This window comes from Barbatula barbatula (genome assembly GCF_947034865.1).
Source record: "Barbatula barbatula genome assembly, chromosome: 10".
Lineage (NCBI taxonomy): Eukaryota > Metazoa > Chordata > Actinopteri > Cypriniformes > Nemacheilidae > Barbatula > Barbatula barbatula.
Window position 1 is genome coordinate 6877710 of NC_136773.1, and position 27739 is coordinate 6905448.

Sequence of the window (27739 nt, forward strand, 5' to 3'; positions counted from 1 at the left end):
CTAAAACTCAAACTGTGACACAAAAATGTTAATTTTGGTGATGTAACTCCTCAAAAGTTCTCCTCTCTCTAGTTCATTCATCTGAATCTCAACTTTCAGTGTGGTGGGACCCTGCACAGGACTAACCAGCAATAGTTCACCCGTCTGACGGTCAGAACGCTGTATGATGAAGTATCGGTGCCCACGGCTTCCCAGTATAGCAAACCGAAGTGTGTCTCCTATCATTCTGACAGCAGACACACGGAACATGACCTGCGGAGCTGAGAGATTGGACACTACAGACATGTAGTGGTAAGACACAGAGTTTGGTGCTTTAGAGCAGACTTTGTTCTCCACAAAGCAGGGGTTCCTCTCACAGCGCCTGCACAAAGTGTTGTTATTATTTTAAAAAAAGAAGAAATATAAAATGTAGATGTTTGGCATATTATTACTTACACTGGGGAGGTTTTGACGTAAGTAGCATTCCGTACACGTGGACACTGGACCTTAACACATTGAAAACCTCCATAGGTGTTAATACAGAGCTGATCCCTGGTGCAGTTATTCTGTCGGTTACTACATTCATCAATATCTTTACATAAAAAAACAGAAAAATGTCAGAACAGTGCAACTACATATACAATATTAATTTGTCTTATGCCCTGTAAAATTGCCTGAGGAATTTACAAGAAACAGCCAGCAAACGTCCAGTAAAACACCCGTTAATTATTGTGCATAATTTGCTATATAATACTGTAAAGCAATTTACAGTTAGTTGCTATTGATTAACAATGAACTGTATGAAGTTTGAGTTGAAGGTTTGTTGATTTGAATAAAGTTCACAATACTACACAGTTTTTTTACACAGTTTTTTTAAAACAGTGCATTTAAGCAACATTCAGCATAACACCAATGAATCTTTGCCCTTCTCTGACTTAAACACAAAAACTATTCTTCAACACACTGGCAACCCACAAAAAACACATGAATGAAACAGTAAAATGTTTTACAGTACATTGCTGGATGCAAATTTTACAGAACACTATACTAGCAACAGAATTGCCAATAACTTTCTGTTAATTGAATTGACAGTTTATTTCTCTGTAATTTGTAACTCTTTTGATTTACACCTTAATTTAAATGTAACTATGGCAGCAGTTTGATTGCTGTAAACTTAATATACAGTTTATTTTTGTTCAAATATTTTTATATATTATGGAGATAAGTGTTTGGTTATGTTGGGCCTTGACTTAATATTAGCTTTTTCTAGCTGCTTGAATTGTGTAAACAAAATGCATTTGTTATGGAAAAGAACCGTAAGAAAGAGCAGCATCATATAATGATTTATTTATTACACAACAATCAAACTGATTTATGTTTAGGTGTGTATATATTATTTGGTGGTCCTTATATTTGGTATATGGTGCAACAGCATGAGACCAAACAATACTGCAATAATTTCGACACTCACAAAGTCATCAAGAGTGTATGAATCTCAACAATGGTGACAATTGTTTGAAAATCTTAATGCTGCAATGCATGCTGGGTACCATCATGATACAACGCTCATCCATGATTCCCAGCATGCACTGCAGCATGAATAGATTATGCAGATGAACTGTATTACTGTTTTCTGCTTTTATCAGATTATTGTAATATTCGTGGTTCTCAAGCCATCACATCAGACACCTTGTATAATGAACACAAAAACATACATAGACACTAACACAGTCTGAAGAAAACTCCTTGTGTACTGACGATTTTCTTGGATGTTCTTTTAATAACAGATGACATACAATTAAAGCATAAAAAAACTAAACTTTAAAAATGGTCAAGAACCATTAAAATGTGAACTCTGAGTTGATTTTAACCAAGATGCGAAACTTTGAGTTTTTGGTTTTAGCTGATTTGAGTTAGTTCTATCAACTCTGGGTCGGCTTTCCTTGAGTTAAGTGCATGCACCACAACTACGACAAGCTATGATCAATATATTACAATATATTATTATATATCGCTCCGATATTACAATTGACCATGGCAACGGCACTAAAGAAAGAGTGACATGGCGGCAGAAAACTCTTGAGAGCGAGGCACACTTTCCTCTCTGCATATAGCGATTTACTAATGTGATGTAAATTTCCTAAATGTAAATAACCCAATCGATAAATGTACACATAAATTAATCAGTAAATTAACGAAAAAACTAAAATACCTGTAGCTCAATGGTAAGAGCGTGGAGCAAGGTTGTGTGTTTGATTCTAGGGGATTGCACATACTTAGCAACAAATGTATAGAATAATGGTATGTAGGTCGCTTTGGATAAAAGTGTCTGCCAAATTCATAAATGTAAATGTAAATCAGGCCTGGTTTGTATTCGTACATCCGAATGAATCATGACTTGATGCTATTTGATATCTACATGTTTGTCTCTACAATTCCTGATTGTTTATATATATTGTGGAAAATTAGGAACAAAGGACTTCTGCTGCCTCGCACACCTTGATGAGCCACGCGATCACGAGGCCCGGAACTTCAGCAGGACTGCATTCTGAAACTATTTTAACATTTCCAGCTCCCCAATCGGTGTTCAGATTGGTGTTCATGATTGTATTGGTGTTCAGAAATCGCTGCCATGCTCTCTCTCTCTCTCTCTTCCATTTCACTGGGTATTTATAGCATTTTGACTCCTGTTTTCGGAGCCAAGAACAACTTTTAGTGCTGTATAGCACAATTTTTTAGAGTGTATTGAATTGTTTTTGTGAAAAAAAATAATGATTTTAATGAGAAAGAAGAAAACACTCAAATGCAAACAATAAACTCAAATGCAAGATTGTAAACAATTTTTTTCACTCCAGTTGCCTGACGCTTTTATCCAAAGCGACTTACAAGTAGTATTTTAACAGTGGCACATTACTGCAGAGCAATCAGGGGTAAGGTGCCTTGCTCAAGGTCACTTCAGTCATGACCTACTGGCACTGAGATTCAAACCGGCAACCTTCTGATCTCAAGCCCAACTGTCTAACTTATTTAAATTAAACTATAAAATTCTAGCAGCCCCCCCGGCCAGGCAAACAGTGCGAAACAGTATGCAAATGGTGGCGAGGAACCCAAAACTCAATTGCAGCCTCTGTCCTTTGTCCAGCTCTATCATCACAGCATTTGTCAGGTCTAGTAACCTTGGAACATTGAGACAAGACCGTCTCAGAGTAGAGTACTGTTCTGCACTCTTTGATGCAGCAAATGCATCAGCTGTTATTGGAAGTGTTCCTGGTTTCCGGTCGATCTAACGGGTGTATCCTAAACCTTCGGAATATATTTATTATGATAGTGTAGTGTATGCAAGTTAGTATTTGTACTTTTGTTTTAAATTCTTGCAGTTGAGTTTATTGTTTTCATTATATATTTTTGTTAGTTTCCTAAAAGTTTGCACTCATTCTTATTGGCACAAAAACAATTCCATAAAAACTGACATAACATGCTATTTTGCATTTTCAGTCAGGGCCAAAAATGGTAAATCATCCCAAATTGATTTTATTAATAAATGACCTTTGCAGTTTAGACCATCACGGGTCACGTTGTAACCAGTGGGGCAAGTGCATCGATAACCTCCAGGAGTGTTAACACATGAGTGCAAACACAGACGGCCTGCCTGTCCATTGTGGAACAGCTTACACTCATCGATGTCTGAAAATAAACATGCATAAATCTAAACAAGCAAAAATAAAACTGAAGCAAGTGTCAATCAATGGCTGGTAAAAAACTTAAAAATGTATTATTCCTTGAGTATTTTTTTTAATAACGATTCTTAGGGAAACTCACCTGTGCATATGCTATTGTCTAGGCGAGAGATGGTGTAGCCTGGCTCACAGGTGCAGTAGGTGGTTCCCTGTACATTGCTGCATTTGGACTGACGGATGAAAGCAGATGTGTGAGTCAAGGGAAATGAGGCAGTAGCCTCAGCTCCAGTGCTGACAGACATGACAAAAACTGGTGGGAAAATGGAATGAATTGTAAGAGCAGATAAAAAGACAGGGCCTTATTACTTAATTACCAGTGTTAAAAATGACAGAGATTCACTAGGGTTCGCTATAGGAAGCCAATTTTATAATTTTAAATCCCAAATGCAGAAAATAGAAAAGTATGCAAGTCTCATACATAAAGTTGTGCTGAGACAATAACGTGGATGAAAGATTTAAGTTCCCTCTATAATCCCCTCTATAAATTCATGCCCTGGACTCTTATCTTTCACCGCAATTCTAGCTCTGCTAACAACAAAGTACAGGTGTTGTAAGTGTTCAAGGCCAAATTTTCATGCATTTACTTTCATTTAGATTTTGAACTGGTGCATAAGAACAGAGTTGAAATACAAAAATGCCACATTTGGATTGGACAAAAGTGACTGCCAAAAGCTAAAATTTAAGTTTACCATTCTCTTATCCTGTTATCCTGCATGTCATCTCACTGGTGAACAAAGACCAGATATGCTGAAGGTGTTAAAAGAAAGGACTGTGGATGATCTGAAGGATTTTTCTGGAGACCATTTAATGGGTGAAATCAAACATGTGCTGTCACCAAAAATCTGATGTATTTGCATATCGGATTGTTATCTAATTTTAATTATTGATTATAGTAACTGTAAAGATCTGATTTGTGCGTCGCATGGCACTCTCTCCATTTTGCAATATCTGATTTGGTTTCTATGGCGTTGCCGTTGAATTGACAGTACAAACATGTCTTTTTAATGAAAGATACTTAAAATAACACTAAATTTCAACATTTACTGCCTAAATGCAGTCTTACGCAAAGCATGCTGGGAACTGAAAATCCCCCTCAACCAGTCATGTTGAAGTAACTTGTTTATTTTAAGTAAACTCAACACCATTACACTATAAACAATTACTGTATAGATATTACACTGTGTTAAATTTATTGAGTATGCTTACAAAACATTAGTAAGAGATACATTTAGATTCATCATCAACAAATAACAACGTTATTAATGATCATTGAGTACTGTATTTATCCACTTATAATCCAATTAGTGCAACTCTCATTATTATTTTAATTATTACTATTATGTAACTCACTGTAATAAAGTTTGTTAGAAGTGAAGGAAGGAGGCGGGAACCGGCGAACATTTGAACAATAAAACTTTAATTAAATAAACAATAAACACGGAAGTAACCGGCAGCCACCTCACGGTAGACTGCCGGCCATAAAACATACACACAAACTTAACACAATGTCCGGGCCCGGTCCTCTCTCTTCAACAGTCCTGTTGGTCATCCTTTTAAGCTCCCAATCTCTTCCGTGATAGATGCGGGACCGGTGCGGGCACAGTTAATTGCAATTATCACTCACGCCACCGGCCCCGCGTCACGGCTCTCGTCCCGCCTTCCTCACCACATATTCCCATCACCCCTTACAGGCCGGGGGGCACCACCGAGACTGTACCTACTCCATCCCCTCCCCCCCCCCGGGGAGTCGGCGGTGCCTGGGGGCATGCACCGGCGAGACGAAAGTATGGAGATGGGAGCCCCCGGAGCGACAGGGACGAGAGAGGGGAGAGAGGAAAAGAGAAAAAAAAATTGTCCGGTTCCCTGACACACTGTCGCTCGGTCCTCAGCCCAGCCGAGAGGCTCTTCCTCGCAGTGCAATGTGGTAGTGCTGGACGTCGGGAGCCCGAACTCCTCCGCACCGTGATGCCCCTCGGCAGCGAGGGCTCTTCGACAGCATGCCCCTCCTTCCTCCCGGGTTTCGGCATTAGTGTAATAAAGTTCGTTAGAAGGGAAGGAAGGAGGCGGGAACCGGCGAACATTTGAATCTGCACAAGGTAAAATAAAAAATATTTGATTTAAGATTATCATTAATAATCTAGCGTCTGAAATTTTATAGAGTCGCCGCATCCTTTATCCAGCTCTATCATCACAGCTTTTGTCAGGTCTAGGCATGGACTGCGTCCTACCCACTCTGGTAACCTTGGAACAATGAGACAAGACTGGCTGAGAGTAGAGTACTGTTCTGCCCTCTTTAAAGCAACAAATACATCAGTTGTTATTGAAATTGTTTCCGGTTCCGGTTAGGTAGTAGTGCAAGTAGTGCAGCCTAAACCTTCTGAATATATATATTATGATAGTGTAGTGTATGCAAAATTAAAAAGATGCATCTTTAGTCTAGATTTAAAATGACAGAGTATATCTGGATCCCGGACAGTGCGGGGAAGCTCTTTGCACTACCTGCCATTACCTATCTTCTTTTACTTTCTTTAAATATCCCTGCTTTAAAAGTTATATTTTACATATATACAATAATCTGTATATATCTGTATTTTTTATTTATTCTGTGTATTGATATTTGTATGCACAATGGGTCTGAGAGTAACATAATTTCTGTCCTCAATATGTAGTATTGTACATGTGGCAGAATTTACAATAAAGCAGATTTTGACTTTTGACTAAAACAGACAAATTATTCAGTTAGACCACATTTTATAATAAATTTTTAACAAATTTATTTTCTAATTTACATTTTCAGTGTCAGTTCTCTGGTCCACACATCCCTGTCTCTCCTCTCATTTCTCTCCACTGATGTTTCCAAAACTCTCCTTTTTACCCATCCTATCTTCACTGTAACCCTTCTAATGTCATAAAGGCTATCCCCCTGTCACTTCTGCCTCAATTCACATACATGCTTACACATTCATTGGCTTGGAATGCTCCTGCTGCTAAAAAACAACACTTATAACAACAGTTATAGTTGTCTCAACGATATACGTTTTTTTATTGTAAACAAATTTCTGGCAACATCAACTACGATGATTTGTAAGAGCACACGGATTCTGATTTCTAGTTCTAATCTCCAGCATGCTTCACTTTTGACATTTTGAAAAAAAAAAATGTTTTATTTTGTGTGTTTTTGCTCAAGTTAATATGGGGATATCTTTTAGCGGTTACTGTTGTATTATTTAGAAAATTTGGTTTTCTGGGATTTTGGATTTACAATGGTCTTGAAGAGGATAGCCTGTGGATAGGATAATGATTGGCCATCCACCATTAAGAGTATATTTTACTTTAAGTAAAAAAAAATGACTAGGACTTTTCAGTGACTGTTCATTACGTGTTTTGATATGAGCAGGTGTGCTTATGTTATTGTAACCTAACTATATTTTAAAATATGAAATGTGTATTTTGTAAATTATGGTTAAGCATAAGTAATATGCAGAATATACAAACATATGGATATATGAGTAAATATATGTTCAGTATAACATATATGCTGTATATTCTAACGTGTATTACTGAATATAAAATTATTAAATACACTGTGTGAACAAAACATTTCTCAGTTAGCCTAAGCTACCTACCCTTTTTTGTAAGGACAGAAAAATTGAAGAAATACAAATAGAAGTCTGTAGTAATGAGTCAGGGGTTGACGGAAGAGATGTATTTTTAGCAGATTCTTAAAGATGGCTACATAATCTGCTGATCTTGGAGCAGTAGGCAGATCATTCCACAATTGTGGAACAGATCCAGAGAAAGTATGTGAGAATGATGTTCCCCTTTTTGGGATGGCACCACAAGACATTGTTCGATTGCAGAGCGCAGGGATTGGGGTGAGGAATGACATGTGCTCTCTTCGGCTCGTTGAAGACCACTCTTGCTGCTTCATTCTGGATCATCTGAAGAGGTCTGGTTGTACAAGCTGGAAGACTAGCTGTTAGGACTCTGTCCTTCCTGTCTCGAGCTTTCTAGCTCCCTGGGCAGAGTCATGACATTGCCACGTCTTTCGGGTTTCTGTTGTGTTATGTGTGGAGACAGGTGGCTTTATGTTGTTACTTAATGCCACGTGTCTTCCTGTTATGTCTCAGCCCCACCCTCCTATCTCCTGTAGTTTCATTCCCATCGTCTGTTTTGTAATTCACCTCGTTAGGGTTTCATTCCCATCAGCTGTCACCACTCTCCCCATGTAATCACTCCTCGTTAGTGTCTCCCTTTATATGGTCTCAGTTTCTCTCTGTTCAGTGTTGGTGCATTGTCTTTGTCTTATATTGGTTGTCTAATGTGGATGTCTATGTTGAGCTGTGACTGGGGATTACACGACTCCAGGCAAATAGTTTGTGGACTTATTATTTTATTATTAAGGACTTTGTTTCCTTTTGTCCCCCTCGTTGGAGGTGTTTGTTTTTTCTAGTGTTTTTGTTCATGTTTACCCCCTTGCGGGTGTTTTATTTAATAAACATTTTTTGTTATACCTTCGTCTGCCTGCATCTGGGTTCTGTCCAAAACCATTTCGTGACAGAATGCACCAACCCATAAGAACCCAGCAGGCGGCGATTTTCCCTGCAAGGCCTCGCCAGCCTGGTCCCCTCTCCAGCATTCGCCAGGGGAACTTGGACCGGGACGAGTACCTGGACAGGTTCCTGGAAGCCGCAGTGGAGGAGCTCTTCGGGGAGGAAGAGGTGACGGCGGCATTCAACAGCGGACTGAGGGTCCCCCTATCGCCTGCGGAGATGATGAGGCCGAGACCGCTTGGCTTCGAGGGTGTGCTCCAGTTCGCCATGAGCCGACCGGAGCCCAGTGTCTCCGTCTGTCCGAGGTTGTCTTCTCCGTTGGGCCCCATCCCCGAGGATCACACCCTGGAGCTTGGGGTGGTGACCACCACCGCACCATCAGCCTCGGACCCTGCAACCTCTTCACCACCTACCAGTCTTCAGGGCAAGCGTGGAAGGAGAGAGTCCTGGGGGTCCTCTTCGGAGGCCTCCAATGCGGAGCCAGCCCCGTCCTTCACCTCCTTCCTCCAGCCGACTACCAGGAGATTGGCTCGGCAGAAGAGGAAGAGGCAACGGAGGGGGGCACGTAACCCAGCCCAGCCGGCGCTCCTGTCGGTTCTCCAGCCGGGTTCACAGCCAGCGATCCAGCAGGCGTCCAGACCTGCCTCTCCGCAGGCGTCAGGACCTGCCTCTCCGCAGGCGTCAGGACCTGCCTCTCCGCAGGCGTCAGGACCTGCCTCTCCGCAGGCGGCCAGACCTGCCCTTCCGCAGGCATCAGGACCTGCCTTTCCGCAGGCTTCAGGACCTGCCTTTCCGCAGGCATCAGGACCTGCCTTTCCGCAGGCATCAGGACCTGCCTTTCCGCAGGCATCAGGACCTGCCTTTCCGCAGGCATCAGGACCTGCCTTTCCGCAGGCATCAGGACCTGCCTTTCCGCAGGCATCAGGACCTGCCTTTCCGCAGGCATCAGGACCTGCCTTTCCGCAGGCATCAGGACCTGCCTTTCCGCAGGCATCAGGACCTGCCCTTCCGCAGGCTTCAGGACCTGCCCATCAGCAGGCGTCCAGACCTGCCCATCAGCAGGCGTCCAGACCAGCCCATCCGCAGGCGTCCAGGCCTGTCCTTCCGCAGGCGGACTTCCAGCCGGTGCCTCAGCCGGACTTCCAGCCGGTGCCTCAGCCAGTTCCCCGGCCGGCATCACCTCAAACTTTTTTCCCCCTTGGACACACACCTCTCCCTAGCCTTTTCAAGTCCCCGCCGGTCTCGTCCGGTTGTTTCAAGTCCCCGCCGGTCTCGTCCGGTTGTTTCAAGTCCCCGCCGGTCTCGTCCGGTTGTTTCAAGTCCCCGCCGGTCTCGTCCGGTTGTTTCAAGTCCCCGCCGGTCTCGTCCGGTTGTTTCAAGTCCCCGCCGGTCTCGTCCGGTTGTTTCAAGTCCCCGCCGGTCTCGTCCGGTTGTTTCAAGTCCCCGCCGGTCTCGTCCGGTTGTTTCAAGTCTCCTCAACCTGTCCCACCCTTTTCTGGTGTCCCCAAGGTTTGGCCTCCCATTCCCCCACCCCCCCTCCCATGTTTGTTGTTTTTGTTGACCCACCCGAACCCCTTCATAGCCTCCCTTATGTTCCCCTTAGTTTGTTCTGTGTTGTGCTTGTGGTGTTTGTCTTTGTGCTTTGGTGTTTTGGCCCGCTGAAGTTTCTCCCTTGAGACGCCATGGGGCGTTTCTGGGGGCGGGGGTAATGTTAGGACTCTGTCCTTCCTGTCTCGAGCTTTCTAGCTCCCTGGGCAGAGTCATGACATTGCCACGTCTTTCGGGTTTCTGTTGTGTTATGTGTGGAGACAGGTGGCTTTATGTTGTTACTTAATGCCACGTGTCTTCCTGTTATGTCTCAGCCCCACCCTCCTATCTCCTGTAGTTTCATTCCCATCGTCTGTTTTGTAATTCACCTCGTTAGGGTTTCATTCCCATCAGCTGTCACCACTCTCCCCATGTAATCACTCCTCGTTAGTGTCTCCCTTTATATGGTCTCAGTTTCTCTCTGTTCAGTGTTGGTGCATTGTCTTTGTCTTATATTGGTTGTCTAATGTGGATGTCTATGTTGAGCTGTGACTGGGGATTACACGACTCCAGGCAAATAGTTTGTGGACTTATTATTTTATTATTAAGGACTTTGTTTCCTTTTGTCCCCCTCGTTGGAGGTGTTTGTTTTTTCTAGTGTTTTTGTTCATGTTTACCCCCTTGCGGGTGTTTTATTTAATAAACATTTTTTGTTATACCTTCGTCTGCCTGCATCTGGGTTCTGTCCAAAACCATTTCGTGACACTAGCCAGTAGAGCATTGCAATAGGACAGGTCAGGACAAGACCTTTGCATAGCATGCTCAGACAGGAAAGGTCTTATTCTACTAATTGTCACGGGAGGCGTGGTGGAAGAACCAAATTGCAGGCAGCGTTGGTGATGAAGGGGTTAAAAAGACTTCAATATATACACAAAACAGAAAACAAACACCCACGATGGGGTAACAAAACAAGAACAGGGAACACGATAAACTGATAAGAACTAAACACACTCGACAGGAACACTAACTACAAAATACCAGGACTAAACAGAATATACATTAAGACTATAAATAAACTTAAGTATCTTTAGGACAATGCTCGAAGGACAATTGACAAGGCTACCATGACGGGGTAACAAGTACATGGGCAGGTGTGGGTACTGAAACACTCAGGGAAGGTTAACGAGACAGAAGGGCGGGAAACACTGACGAGACACGAGAAAGCACATGGCAAGTCAGAATCAAAACAAAGCCATGTCTTTCTCACACAAAACCTAAGGCTATGCCATGACTCCGCTGTAAGACCAAGAATAAACATGACATGATAGCGGAATCATGACACTAATATTGTAGAAGAGGAATCTGATGTTATTTTCATTGTTAAACTTAGTTTTGGGAGCTAGTTATCATGTTTTGTTTTATTATTTTCTTACCTTTTGCACCACTCTTGCCCCTCACTTTTGTTGTCTTTAATTCAATATGTTTGTATATAATTAGGGTGACCAGACGTCCCGTTTTTCCCGGGACAGTCCCGTATTTCAACTCTAATTTTAGTGTCCCGACTTATTATGAAAAAAGCATGATTTGTCCCGTATTTCATTGTTAATATATATATTTTTTTTTTCTAAGTGATAGCGTGCGTGAGTAGCCTACTCCTCTCATACGGAATAGCCTAATAAAACTAGCAAATCACCTCATAGTATATTTTCGAGAAAAAAAATTCCATCCAATAAGAGAAGGCAGAAGGACAATTCAATTCCATCCAATCACAATTCCCCCAATCATTCTCAACTTGCAGTTAGTTAGTGAAGGCCGAATCTGACATCAAGTGTAATGTATACGAGACGAGACCACGGATAAGCTTAATTGACTCACTCAAGTTCAAAGATGTCAAAGAAGCGTTCCTGTACACTCAACGACGATCTTCAGAAAGAGTTTAAATTTCTCAAAAGAGAGTCACAATCAGAGGCAAGCAAATTAAGATGCGACATTTGCGGGGCTCGCTTTTCTATTGCTCACGGAGGCCGAGCCGGCATTACGCAGCATATGCACACAAAAAAGCACATGGATGCTGCTAAAAGTAAGTGTGCTACTCCAAGTGTCAGCGATTTTTTTGTGAAGCAAAGTTGCGAATCTGATAAAGTACATGCAAGTGAAGGACTTTTTGCATACCATTCTGTTATTCATGGCCATAGTTTTCGGTCAGCTGACTGCACTGCAAAATTGATAAAGAAATTGTATGATCCGAAATTTTCTTCAGCTCGCACTAAATCTGAGGCTATAATATGTAACGTTCTTGGTCCTTTGTCAGAGGAAGAAGTTCAGCATGATTTGGACAAGTGCTCATTTGTCACATTAACTGTGGATGCATCCAACCACAAAGACATTAAATTGTTCCCTGTGCTTGTGCGGTACTTCAAGCCACTAGAGGGTGTAAAGGTCAAGATAATCGAATTTTCATCTCTGCCAGGTGAGACATCAGATTTGCAAACTGCCTACATTTCCCATGTCATTGAAAAACATGGCCTTGCTCAGAAAATAGTTGCACTTTGTGCTGATAACACTAACACAAACTTTGGCGGTGTTAAAAGAGCTGGTAAAGGCAACATCTGGAGAAAGCTGCAAATGCAGCTAGGAAGGGATATTCTGGGCATTGGCTGTAGTGCACACATCATCCACAATACCCTGCAAACAGCAGTGGATTGCTTACCGATTGATTTGGACTGTTTTGCTGTGAAGGTATACAAATACTTTCATATCTATACAGTGCGCGTAAAGGAACTCAAGGAGTTTTGTGACTTTGTACAGCTGGACTACCAGAAATTACTGCAGCATGGTAGCACACGTTTCCTCTCTCTTGGTCCATCTCTTGAACGAATTCTGCACCTTTTTGATGGTCTACGTGCATACTTTCTTTCTCAGGAAAAGTGCCCAAAGTTTCTTAAGAGACTCTTTCAGCAACCCTTGCACAAAACTTTGGCTTTGGAAACTGCAGCTTTCCATCGTGCACTGGAGACAGTAGAGCAAGACAATATATCTGCCACAGAAGTGGCTTTGCACATATATGATCTGAGAAATGTCTTGCAGGCCAGGCTGGAGGAATCATTTATTCCCTCTGACATCAAAACACAGTTAGACACCCTTGTTGATGCTGGTGACATAAAAGCTGATGATTTTTATTGTGCAGTGAGAAGCTTTTACTCAGCATCAGTGGATTACCTTGATAATTGGAGCTGCTCACTGGAGAATACAAAAGAACTAGAGTGGGTCCTACTGAGAAGTGTTCCAGAATGGAGAGACATTCAGAGCAGCCTCAGTAAATTCTACTCAAGAATACCTGCTCTCACATCGGTTGACGAAACCATGCTCTTTGATGAGTGGGCCTGTGCCAAAAACATTGTCACTTGTCACCTCACTGAGTGGAACAAAAACAAGGTGGCTGTGTCTGATAGATGGACAGACGTGTTTAGTGAGATGGGAAGCAAGTCACTCAACTTTGGAGCCTTATCTTTGACTGTGGAGTTTGTTTTATGCCTGCCTGGTACATCTGCACCTGTGGAGCGTGTGTTCTCGTTAATGAATGCATCATGGACTGATGAAAAATCTCGACTGAGTGTAACAACAATGAAGGCAATGCTTTTCGTGCGAATTAATTTCGGACTGGACTGCTCTGCATTTTATGATAAACTCTTGAAAGACAAGCGCACACTGGCAAAAATTGGTTCCAGTGAAAAATACAAAACGGCAACAGTGAATGATGCTGTTGCAGCATCTTGTTCCCACTGATCTGCAATTTTATGTAAGTCTACATTATTTTTTTTACATAGCTAACAATATTATTAAGTGTAAATACTTGTATGTGTGCAGTTGGTGTTGTGGGTCTTTGGGTTCTGTGTCTGTCCCGTATTCCACTCTGAGAAATCTGGTCACCCTATATATAATGTATATATATATATATATATATATATATATATATATATATATATATATATACAATTCTTGATAGTTCAAGTTATTTTGGATTTTGGTTCATATTCTTTGCTTTGTAATATTGAATAATCTCCTTAACAACGTACTTGGACAATTTTTCCATTCCTCTTATCAGTGTTGTGGATCTTAATAGGGTATAAGATACAAAATTGTCACCATGGTGGCTGGAATGAAAGACAGAGGTGCACAATCTGTCTTTAACCAAGCGTGCAACACTTCATCCTTCATGAGCAGAGACTTGACTATTAAATTATGTGATTCAATCTGTTTTCAAATTTGTTTGAATGGATTAACTGATATCACTGTACTACAGGGAAAAAGTAATTATTCATGTAATACACAAAAACAATGGTTTATAAAGGCATAGACAAATCAAGAACCAATAAGTACTAAGCTCAACTTTAAACAATTCCTAATATTTGATAATAATTAATATGCCAACTTTGCAGTGGAGGCTGAAGATCAGGGTGAAAGTGAAAGTGTTCACTGTGGAAGTGGGCTACAGGGGTACAGCATAGTATAGCAATTGACAAATCAACAATTTTTAACATTGAACGTACAAAACTGTGTAAGTGTATTTAAATCGTGTCTTGTTGAGTTTTAGTGCTGTGTTAAACTGAGAAATCGACTAACCTCACTATTCTTAGCTTTGTATACTGTGCTAGGCTTTAATGGACTAGTTTTGATGCACTTATTGTATTTTGTTGCCTATGTTGTTATAATTGCTTCCAATGTTTCCTCATCTGTAAGTCGCTTTGGATAAAAGCGTCTGCTAAATGACTAAATGTATAAACCATTGCATCATTAACATTACATTTACATGTTAGCTTGCTGTCTGGGGGTCCCCTATATGTTCAGATAACATCCTGAATGTTCTGTGCAGATCCTTCAAATAACCTCCTCACACCCTTAAAAAAACTTCCCCCTGTGCTCCAGGCGCCTCAATCACTCCTACCATCAGTCCTTCATCCAGGTCCACCTCTAGATGTTCTCCAGCTCTTGCTGCCGGTAATCAGGACAACACATCGGCATTGACGTGCTCACAACCTGGCCGGTACTGCAGCTAGTAGTTAAAGTTGGCGAGTTGAGCCACCCACCTCTGCTCTACCGCTCCCAGTTTAGCCGTCTGGAGGTGAACCAGCGGGCTGTTGTCAGTGACCACCAGTACTTCAGCTCCCCACAAGTAGTCCTTAAATTTCTCACATAGGGCCCACTTCAGGGCCAACAACTCAATCTTAAAAGAGCTATAGTTAGCATCGTTCCGCTCCGCTGGGTGGAGACTCCGGCTGGCATAGGCAATGACCTTCTCCACTCCGTTCTGCCACTGGGCCAGTACTGCCCCTAGCCCCGTATTACTGGCATCCGTGTATAAAACAAATGGCTGGGTGAAATCAGCGTAAGCCAGAATAGGGGCCTGCAACAGCTCCTGTTTCAGCCTCTGAAAGGCCACGTCACACTCGGGGCTCCAGACTATCAAAGGGGAACCTCGACCACGTGGACGACTTGACCCAGCGAGCAGTTGGCTTAAAGGCTTAGCGATCCTAGAAAAATCCTTGATAAAGCACCGATAGTATCCCACGAATCCCAAGAAGGACCACACTTTCTTCACCGTTTTAGGGGGGTCCCAGCCTTGCACCGCAGACACTTTATCTGGGTCTACAGCCACTCCCGCAACCCTCACGCAATGGCCCAAGAACTTGACCTCTTTCCGAAGGAGTTGGCATTTCCCTGGCTGGAGCTTCAACCCATACTTCTCCATGGCTTGAAATACTTGCTCTAGATGTAACAGATGGGAGCCAAAGTCGGGTGAGTAAACAATCACGTCGTCTAGATAGACCAGGGTGGAGTCCATCAACTGCCCTCCCAGGCATCGCTGCATCAACCGTTGGAACGTGGCGGGGGTGTTACAGAGTCCAAAGGGCATCCGATCCCACTCGAACAACCCAAAGGGCGTGCTAAAGGCAGTCTTCTCTTGGTCCCCTTCTTCCACCTGTACCTCCCAGTATCCGCTTGCAAGGTCAAGAGTAGAGTACCAGGCAGCGTGCGTTAGGCTCGTAAGGGAGTCTTCAATCCTCGGCAAGGGAAAAGCGTCCTTCTTGGTGACCTGATTCAGCTTACGATAGTCTACACAGAACCCCCAAGAGCCGGTTTTCTTGCGTACCAGCACAATCGGGGCTGCCCACGGACTACTGCTCTCCCGGATAATTCCTTTTTCCAGCATCCCCTTCAATAAGGTGCGGATCTCGGAGTACAAGGTCGGAGGGACCGGACGGTACCGCTCTCGACTAGGCGTGGCATCCCCAGTAGGTATCGAGTGCTTTACGACATCCGTACATCCATAATCCTCGTCGTGAGTAGAGAAGACATGCTGCCACTTGGCCAGAAACCGCTGAAGCTGGTCCGTTTGTTCTTCTCCTAAGCCCTCGCCCTGCAGCGATTCACCCTGAAGATGAGCCGGCATGCTTCTGTCGGCGGGACCAGACTGAGGTTCTTCCGGCGTCAGGCTTACTTCGACCACTGTTGCGCTGACTTGACAGATGCGAACCTCCTTCCCTTCTCTCACCTGGTGAGGACTCATCGGCGTAATACGAGCCAACCGTTGGTGACGGTACAGATGAACTGGATACCCGCTCACATTCCTCACTCGTACTGAGACACGGCATCGACAGGCCACGGCTAACCCTCGAGCCACCTCTACACTCTGGCACTCCCAATGGGGCTCCACAAGGACCCAATCTTCTGGGCCATAAGTCCGAGCAGGGAGACGAATCCAGACCACTGCTTCACTTTGGGCCGGAACGTAGATAGCATATCGGCACGCCACTCAGCCAGTGTCTTCTCGATCCTGTTGGGAACTTGCGGCCTGTACTCGACAATCCATAACAACACGCTCCCATTCTTGTTTCTCGGCCAAAGTGATACAGAGGGGCCCGGCTCGAAACAATTCCTCCCAACACTCCATAATCACATTCATCCCCAGTAAGGCTCGATGCGCCCCCAGGCAAGAGTCTCGAACAACTACCACTCCCTTCTGTGGTATCAAAGTCCTGTGGATCTCAAATGCGGTCACTCGGTACCCAATATATGGGATGTTCAAACCATTTGCTCCCCATAGTGTAAGCCAGGGGACTTCGGCTTCCAGTAAGTGATGGACATTAAACAGTTCTTTAGACAAGCTTTCAGCAAACAGGGTGACCTGGGATCCTGTGTCTACCAGGCACTGGACATTTACACCATTCACCTTGATCTCTACCAGTGGACAACGTCCCACCAGACTGTCTCTTGGGGCTGAATTTTCAGAGGGGTCAATCCAGGGGGTCCCGACCACTTGACCTACAGTGGCCGGTCGTCCTAAAAACCCCCTTGCGAACTGTGGCGAGAGCTGCATTGGCGGCTATGTCCAGGTCTTCCACAGTTATTACAGATCGGGCGCCCCTGTCCATCCCACTGGAACTTGGGACCGATTGGCCGACCAGCACGTCTTCCTGGATCCCTTCCTCCATCCGAGTAGGAGCGCTCTCGAGGCAAAGTCGGAGGCTCTGGCCGTCCACGGCGAAACTCCCCAGAAGGGTCTTGGATAACTCTGCCATTTCTTCACAGACATCCTTCATTAACTCAGTACGCAAGGCTTGTTTCCAATCCGACGGTTCAGGAGGTACAGGAATGCTAGCACCGCTCGCAGCCATACACATGGGGGAATCCACTGTTTCGGCATGATCCCGCTCCAGAGCTAGAGCCCCTCGGCGAAGATCTTCGAAGGTCAAGGCCACATCTCGCCGAAGCTGTAATCGTAAACTCTGTCGTGTATGGCCTTCTCGTAATCACAACAAAAATTGATCTCTCAACAGGGTCTCCTCTTCTCCCAGGCCATGATTTTCTCGGTCCTTCAATCTAGAATAGTGCTCTAGTAGACGCAGGGAAAACGCCCTCAAAGTTTGTCTTGGCCCCTGTTTACAGTTGAAGAATTGTGCCCGTAGCACCGCCACCGAAGTAGAATCACCATATTGCCCAGTCAAGAATTAAAAGATGGCTCGAACGAAGGGAACTCTGGCCAGCGGAGAGTCAAAAGGGCCTGAGCCAACCAGTCGCGGAAGGTAAGCAACACGAGATAGACTCTAGGTCGGGGCGTCGGCGCAGCCGTAGACTCCCTTCCTCTCCCACAAAGGGATCTCTTTACTGGACCAGACTTTCGTCGAAGGGTGTTGCCAAAGCATCCAGCAACTTCCTGTGTTCACAGAACAACAATAAGTAGACGGTACAACCGTTACTAACCGGCTTCCTCCTCCGTAGCAGGTCGGGTGCAGCAGCCAACAGACTCGAGGTTTGCCTCTTGCAGGGCAGCAGTGGACCAGACTTTCGTCGAAGGGTGTTGCCAAAGCATCCAGCAACTTCCTGTGGTCACAGAACAACAATGGGTAGGCAGTACAAGTGTTACTAACCGGCTCTCTCTTTCCCTGAGCAGACAGGGAGGTGGCAGTCTCCCAGGAGAGAATCGAGAAACACAAGGGGGGTGACTGGGCTTTCTTCGGTTCCTAGAACAATAATCAGAGAATAATCTCCCACAGCCTCAAGTGCGGCTCATCCCACCAGCGCACAAGGCCGAGCTTCTCCGCTCTCGGATACAGCAACAACAGGCTAGGAACCCGGACACAGTTCTTCAGATTTGTAGATCAGATTGAATGCTTGATACCCCACTGGTTAGACTTCCCCAGACCAAGATTACAGAGTGATGGTAATGGTTAAATCTCCCACACTTGTGCATACATCAATACTAGAACTCCTCACACGTGTTCACTTCACACACTGCAATGCCACACTACCTCACAGTGAACAACAGGCCTTCACTCCATCTCGGCAGGGGCGGACAATCCACAGATGGCTTTTCGTAATAGGGTATCAGGTTTCCAGATCGATCACATAAGGCCCGGGTTCTTTACTTGATCTCTGAGGCTCACGGTGAGAGAGAAATACACCCTGACAGCAAGCACAGGTCAGTATTCAGCATGCTCTAGGCCAATCCTCATAACATCACTTTTCTCATAAGCCAATTAAAGTGCACTTAACTTTCCTCTTTGGTGACAACATAGATCCTTAGTACTATCCTTAATCACTCTGTCCTCAATCCCATTTGCCAGTCACTCACCCATCTTCAGTGTTTAAACACCCTCACACTTGCTGTTGCTGTTGCGTCTACTGGTAGAAAACACTAAAGGGAATCCGAGGTCAAAAACAAGCACACCAAACACGAACCCCCCCTATGGCTTCCAGCTTCTCCTTTTATCCATCTCCCCACATGTGCTCGCCAATACCGGCTTGATTAGTGGTCACAGCTGGCGCTCGTCAATGTCGTTGACCATTCCTCTTCATTTCACCCGGTGACATATTTCCATAATCACATATCCCCCAAACACAGCATATTTATAATTACCTTTCCATCCTCACCCGCCTACCTGACACATGAATTCTTAGTCATCATGATACAACTAGCTCTTTAGTAGTATCTGACTGGTTAATGTTTTATTCACCATGAGTTGATGTTTAAGAACAGGAAATGGATGAGCAGAAATTTTGTGAGCTGTTCAGTTTTGGTTCCATCCCCATGAGTTAAGGTATAGGACAAGGCTGCTCTATCTGTACACTGTTCGCCCTTTATTTGGGTGCTTGTTGATAGTTATGGAGGGTGCATATGTTGCTGGAGTATCATTACAGCAGTATTTGGAGCAATCAGAGGAAGTTAGTGTTAACTAATGCTTATATGGGGTGTGTGTGTGTTTACTCTATAAATTCACCCAATTTATTCTGAATTTATTAGCCATGTTCATTTGAAGTGGGAAAAAGAATGTTATACTTTGATAGTATTGTCTTAGTAAAATTAAAAAAAATCAAACCAACATGTCGGAGTCGGAGACTTGCAGGTAGATCCAGTCCAGCCCTTTGCACAGACACAGCTATATCCAATGACCTCATCTGTACAAGTTCCACCGTTGGCACAAGGCGATGAAAGACACTCATTGATTTCTAAGAAAGGAGCAGGAGTCACACATTAAAACTGATGTAAGACCAAACAGATGGTTATATGTAAAAATAACGGGAAACTTCCAGTCCACCAGGAAAGTCCACCAGACCTAGCCTGGATAAAGAATTTCATAAAAATAACTTCATTTTATTAATATCAGTTTTTATTCCATACATAAAAGCTTACAGCTATTTTAATGCAACTTGAAAGGTAATACAATACAAGTACAAATATCCTGACTATTTATGTGGACAGCGGCCCCTGTTGGCCTTAAACTGGACAGTTCACATTAGAAGGTTAGCAATGACTACTTTGCTTGTAACAATATTTGTACTTTAATTTTGTGCAATACTATTATGTAAATTAAAATATCTGAACACCTAGATGTCAAAGTTTAGTTGTGACCAAACATACGCAAGTGATGAGGGTAAATAGTTGAATCTAAATGCAAATATTTATGAAAACATTGTTGGATCTCATCCTTAAACATTTTGTGTACGTTGATAAGACTGCTGTGTGAGCACAGATGGGAAATAATGAAGTAGCTACAAATACTTTATTATTATAATTAAATAGATTTTCTGGTATCAGTACTTTAACTTTTTTATGATTTTTCGGGCTATAATATTTATTTTATTTTATTCAATTTCAGTAGATCCTTTAAGTAGATGACAAAAAATGAATGTAAATGACATTGACACCTTTGCAAACCGGTTGCTGACTACTCCAGCTGAGCGAGTCTTCACATTGTCGTGTCTCTGAGCCCACCAGCACAAAGCCTGCATCACACAAGAAGTGAACTTCATGACCAGGAAATTGCATTTTCCCCAACATTCTGCCATTGATGGGACACTCCAGGTTTGAGCAAGTAACTAGAGAATATTAAAAAGTATGGACAGAGTAAGGAAACAAAATGACATTTCACAAAACTTTTGATCTAACAAATCTTACATGATACTTACAGTTCTGTGGTTTAGCAGATAGGCGAACAAAACGATCATGCAAAAGATTCAGTTTCTTCCTCAAAGTACGAACATTCTGCAAGTATGATGCTCCCTGTGCTGAAAGCAGTTTGTTAGCCTGTTGAATTGAGCTCTGTAGGTCCTGTGCACTGGGACAGTCCTAAAAAAAGTGTGTTATCAGGGATGGGCAATATTTCAAACACATCTATTTAAAATACTAAATACTATTTTATATACAGTACTATTAAGAGTTAACACTTAATATTTTTTTATTGAGCTTATTCATTTGGATATCACCATTATGGTGATCACTGTTTCTTTGAGTTGGGTCTCTTCCTGACCTTTGAAATATCTATGACTATGTCTCTTTGAAGCTTAGTGGTTTTAGCAAAGAATGTCTAATTGTTGTGTTAAGCGGAACCATTTGTGTGGGAGTTTGATTAAATGAAGTCCAATTTTTCTTTCATATTGTAGTTAACTGTCTTTTAGTCTTGCATCTATTTGGAGATGTCTTAAAAGAACAGTCAGTTCTCAAAAAGACAAAAAAGTCTAAAAGACACTCAAAATATGTGTATAAATCTCAACAATGGTGTGAATGAATAAAATAAAGCTTCATGCAGCCATGGGTAACATCATAGTTCAAAACTAATTCTTGACTCTCTGCATGCAGCTTTATTTAGCTAATTTTCACCATTGTTGGGATTCATATACTGATTCTTGATGTATGTGTGTGTCAATTTCTGTTGTAGATCAAGTTTTAATTTGTATCCTGTTTTCACAAATCTTTCTAGACATCATAATACATTAAACTCTCAGACAAAATTGCGTTCTTTTAGGATCAGCAGCACAGCACAAAACTTGGCATTAATTTAAAGTTTAATTTAAAACTTTAAATTAATTAATTTTTTGCTCAAATGAAGAGCAAACATGAATTTGGTGGTAAAATGAGTTGCAAAACTGATAAGCTGATGTCCAGCTTTAACTTTCTAAAAACAGCAATGACATAAAGTGTTCGAGTGTACTTGGCACTGCTCAATTATGGCCATGAATGCAGGATTGTACTGCTTAGTTGAATGAGCAGTCTGTTTAAAACGCTTAGAGTGTTGCATGAAAGGTGCACAGAAATGTTGGTGATTTTGTGACATACATTTTCCATAATTCTCAATCTCAGTTCATTCATTGAATTGGATATGATGCAAAAATCATTCAAATAATTTGTGGCAAATTCAATAAATTAAAGATTAGAGAACAGTCCACATATTGACAATTAAATGTGAGGGGGTGACATGTCCTTCTAAACGGGGTGTTTTGTATTTTTTCCAAAAAGAAACCTACATTGCTGGCATTTGTCCCACAGACTCAGCAACAACAAAAAAAATGCAAACATATTATTGTCTTACCTGTAATAAATACCCATACCTGCCAAAATATCTCATTCGTGTATGGTTGACTAACTGAAGTTGATCTGTAAATATGTAAATTCAACAACACACAACCCTGTACAGTTTCTCTTGTTATTATTCCCATTTTCTGTACATTATTCTCATTTTATATTTGCAATTGTTCTAAATCTTTTGAAACTGTAAATCTTTATTATAATTTGTCTTGTCATTTTTAATTTAGCAAGTAGGTCTTTTTTGAAGATCAGTGCAGTTCACGAAGTGTTTGCAAGAAGGTTGTTAAGGAGAGTGTAAGCTGTTTTGTTTTTCTCCTTTATCTCCCTACTCTGGGATCATTTAGGGGATTTGGTCTATTGGCTGATCCTTGGTCAGCTGTTAAGGGCAGACACTTGTACTCATGCTGTGCATCCATAGATGATAGTAGACAAAGTTCCTATCCATATTGACGTGACGTATTGACAGTTGACATAAGAGTAAATATTGCGTTTTTTTTCACGATCAGAGATTTAAAGAGCAATCAGAAAACTGTTTAAAACTACACGTTGTACTTCACCCTTGAGGTCTTTTCTTGTTTCCCAGTAAAAAAGTCTGTCTACACTGCAAAAAAATTCAGAAAGTACTTTCTTACTAACACATGTGTCTTTCAGTGAGCAATCCATCAATAGGTGTGGCTTAGAAGTCTATAAAGATTTTTCTGAAACTATTTCATTCATGACTGTCAAAAGGTAAGATGATCTTGCCTCTCTATAGGCTCCAAATAAGGGGCAAGAGCACTTGATGTGTTCAAGTAGTTGATTTTTCTTAATGTTTCTGGATGATGGTTTTATTTATCAATATACGTTTATTGGGGCAAACTACAGTCATTGATCTTTGATGTCTGGTAATGACGCTGAGTTTCTGTCCAGATTAGCAAATTTATAATCCACACACACTTTTTTTAGGATTACTATTTAAATGATTTACATTTATTTAAATTGTATACTGATATAAAAACGTAATGATACAATTACATTTTTGAATTCAAAACCTTAACGAAAACTTCTTATAAAGAAATAAGTCAATAAGAGCCTTGCATAGATGTTAACGCCTTCAATGCTGCAATTCTCAAATCTAAATTAGTTCAATGCTGAAATTTTCATTCTCAAATCTAAATTAGTTTCCCATAAAAATATATGTATTTGTAAAATAGTTATTTATGGCAATATGATGCAAATCACTTACCTGTGCCAGCATGGTATAAGCCCTAAAAATAAGTAATAAAAACAGCGAAGAGTATATTTGGTTCATCTTCATGTAGTTGGATTGGATTCATGTAGCAGTTTTGCCTGTATATTCTTGGCACACTACTAGACACCCTCTGAATGAGACCTCTGCTACTCCTAATGGGAGGAGAGCAAGCAGTGTTTTTTTTCGTCACGGGTCAAGTAGGTTATTTGTTTAACAGCAGAGAAAATCTACAGCTAGGTTGGGCTTTTCTTTACCAGTGTTTCAAAATAAAAAAAAGCAGTTCTACTTTCTCTCTAACTTATTTGCATTAAAAGAAATTCTCACGTTTTGCAAAAGAATGCAGCTTGTATGGCGGTTGTGGTCTCTGTATACTTACAGAGAGGATTTTTAGCCAAGTATACTGGCAAACCTATTTTAAGGGATAATTTTGACATCTCTACATTATTTATCCATACATTTAGGCACAACACAGTAGTGCTGTACTAAAACAAGACTTAAACATTTCTGCAGTGCCTTGTTTGTTTTGTTACTCAGTCCAGCCCACCACAGAGACAAGACTAAAAAGGGTTTCACTGCTGGGCCATAAATAATTTCCGTGTTAAAGTAGGAATTATCCAATTTTTGGAGAGCATGTGAAGGCAGCATGAGAATATGAGAGCAATGAGGTGGTGTCTAAGTGGTTTTGTTCAGCTCTTTCCCTTCTGCTGACAACAGGGAAAGAAACATTTAAATATAAAGCCCAAAGTGATTTACAATTGTTGAAATTTAAATTTCATTTGGATGTATTTACTTAGAATCTTTACGAAATTCAGTCCTTTATGCAGGTATGTTACATTTTACAACCACAATACGTTAAATGCAGAACATTGGACATTAAAACATTCACATAATGGCACTGCACCCGTTTCAACACAAATCTTACATCCATATCCATGCTTCAAGGAATGAACACTTGAAAACCGAAAACCAGAACACAAATGTGTCTTCAGAGACGTTAGTTCAGTTTTATTCAGCAGTAGACCCACGTAACATGTTCACCACTACATATATCAAGCTTAAGTCTAGATTTATCCACTCAAGTCATCCAAAGTACCACACTTTACAAAATCTTGTGACCTTTATACTACTGTTGATATATGGGTCAAAAATACCTCAGTCATCGTGACAAATGTCAAAAATTATATGTTGAGGTTGGCCGAGTAAATGTTCTTTATATATTAATGTTTTAAAGAACACATGTTCTATATATAGAATTACTTCGTAACAGCCAAGAAAAGCCAGTGTTACCAACCTACCCATTTGGAGTATTTTACAGGCAATTTATAGTTATCCGTTTCCAAAAAGTAGACTAACTGAAGTTCGGGTTTAGAAAATAAATTCTAAAGCATTTTTTTTTAATTGTTAATTTACATTTCTAAATAAAAATAAGCAGTGGTTAAGATAGAATTACCTTATATGTTATGACAATTTTCTGCTATGAACTAAATGCATGTAGGTTCCTACTACTTACCACTAGAGGTCAGAAGAGGTTGACGGACTGCAGTTGGTTGTTCGAGTAAGTTAAGAGCTGACTGTAAACAATGGAGCTGTAAAAGACATCTGCTGCAAACAGTTTCTTCATTATAAATAGAAACATTACAAAAATTACACCCTCAAACAACGGATTTGAGCTCATTTATCATAAAGAAACATTTAATTAGTTTAAAGTCTGTCCAATAATTACAAATGCATACATCACAACTTAAAATTAAAGTAGCAGAAGACCAGGAGGTTTTTTTGTTTTTCTTGTGACTTGCAGCCAAAAGCGAGGTTGTCTGTCATTGCTTCTTTCATCAACAAACAAGTCAACTCCTACACACCACAGAAATACTCAAAATAATTGCAGCTATTACGAGTATGTGGCTGTTCGTGACACAATGACTGGAGTTACAGTAATGAAAGTCACAGCACGAGAATGTGAATGTGACATTGTTTCCACGGATATTATAACTCTTAGGTTTCAAACAATCACGCTTGGCTATGCAACCCTTGGTGAACAGAACGGAGGTACGTCCAAACCGACCATCAGCTGAGTAGCACAGTTCCCGCGGCGTGCATTCTGATATGATATGCATGCAGGTTTTGTTGAAAGGCGTTGGAGAACAAAAGTAACACTGAAGATTTTCACAGTACAGTCCAGGTAGAAGACACAGCAGTAAAACCGCAAAACCAAAGAGTCTGTGAAACACACATTTCGACACCATTGAAACCATTTTCGACACCATTGAAACCATTTTCGACACCACACTCTTGCTGCTAGATTTCATTAAGTAGTTTTTCCAACTGAGGCGATTCATCTGACTTAAATATGCCACAAACTTACAAACCAGGTGTTGGTTGTCACCTTGATTACTTCAATTATCACCAAATTTCAATGTTGTAATAAGGAACAGATGGATTACCACCTTATTTGCAGTATTTCACAATTTCTGAAACACATTTCTTGAAAGCTTCACCCATATTCCCAAAACTTTAAACAGAAAACCCAGTCTTTAAACTACATTCACAAAACCCCTGACTCTTCTGGCAAAATCAAACACTTGCCTCAAAACCATTTGATCTGTGCTCATAATCAAACAATGCTTTCAAACATAAACACAGCCAGTCAATATATAAACACTCATCAGCATTCATTAGACACTACATAAAAAATTGACAACACAGCGTCCAGGCCATGTAGTTACAGAGAGAAAATGCTTATTGCATATAGAAAATAATTTTGCCATAATTATATGCAAATAATTCACAACTCAGTACAGCAAATATATTGCATACTCTAAGTACTGCAAGTAATACAGTATTGGATTTCTGTATTTTCAGCATAAAAATAAAGTAAGCCCAAAGAACAAAGACAACTCTAAATGAAAAGTATTGTGCAATTGCAAAATCAAAGTCAATGAGAGACTCCTTCTGCCTAAGCATCCCGTCGTCTTGCTGGGTCCGGCCAGAGGACTTCGTCCACATCACATGCAATGTTGTCCCTTCCTAGGCAATGGGGGAAGAACCCTCTCGTGTGCCGGATCCAGCCTTGACAACACTCCACATCTATGTCATCACAGGCCAATTCCATTGCCTGTAAAAGATTTACCCTTGTATATGGGTTACGGTCATAGACCTTCCGTCGCCACGCAGAGAAAAACTCTTCTATTGGGTTGAGGAAAGGGCTGTATGGTGGAAGGTGAACATTCACGAATCGCTGGTTGATGTTGAACCACTCACATATTCAGACACCACGGTGAAAGCTGACATTGTCCCAAACCACAACATAGACAGGATGCACTGCCTGCTGATGGTCCTGCTCACGTTCAAACAAAACATCTCAAAGACCACCCAGAAATGTAAGAAGATGGTCAGTGTTATATGGCCCCAGGGTTGAATGACGGTGGAGAACCCCCCCATTGCTTATGGCTGCACATAGGGTGACATTGCCACCACGATGGCCAATTATGTTCCAGCCTCTCCTTCTCCTCTTCGCCAGATTGAACCCTGCTTCATCTACAAAAATATATTCATGGGGCCTTCCAATGGAATCCATTTCAAACACCCTCTATATATAAAAGAGATAAATAAATAGTTTTGTTAGTGTTAAAGAAAGACATATTTCTGCAAAAGTGTATGTACATATGTATATGCACTCCTGATTTACATACACTACAATATAGTGCAGTTACACTAACAGTATAAGACAATAACTGTAGGCTACAAACTTGTACTGTAAGCATCAGTGCTGAAAGTGTACACTTACTTGCACATACTGATATCGTAGATCTTTGACCCTTTCTGAATTGCGCTCAAAGGGTACTCTGTACACTTGCTTCATGCTTACCCTGTTGCGATGGAGGACAAAGGAAATGGTAGAAAGGCTCACACTGTAGATACCTTCAAAGTTTACATTGTCTTCTACAAGACTTTGCTGTATTTCACACAGTCGGATGACTTTGTTTTGATGGACCATATCAACAATGAGAGCCTTTTGCTGTTGGGAGAACAAAGGAGTCCTTCCACCCTCATTTGGTAGTCTTGCAATTCTACAAAAGGGAAAATGCATACAAATGTATACATTCAGAAACAATAGTAATGGACATCACATTCCTATGTAAAATGTATTGTAAATATATTTTTCTTTTTTCCCCACTCCCCTTTCTATTGATAAACTGACTGATGTACTATATGAAATGTATACAGTAAACTTTCAGTCGCACAAATTAGAAAAACAACACATTTACCTGTTCTCTTCTCTGAATGTCTTGATGGTGGCCACAGAGAATCTGGACAAATTGGGTTGTACTCTTTGTCCTGCTTCCCTCAT

General features: G+C 41.5%; 1 protein-coding gene across 1 annotated transcript; it reads right to left on the reverse strand.

Annotated features, from left to right (window-relative positions):
* On the reverse strand, positions 1-27739 carry LOC306899228 (fibulin-7; the record flags this gene model as incomplete). Its single annotated transcript, XM_079465343.1, has 9 exons — positions 1-361; positions 436-571; positions 3526-3663; positions 3799-3966; positions 19679-19804; positions 20504-20674; positions 20765-20924; positions 27176-27257; positions 27657-27739. 9 exons carry the CDS (start codon positions 27737-27739, stop codon positions 1-3), a joined length of 1425 nt encoding a protein of 474 aa, XP_079321469.1.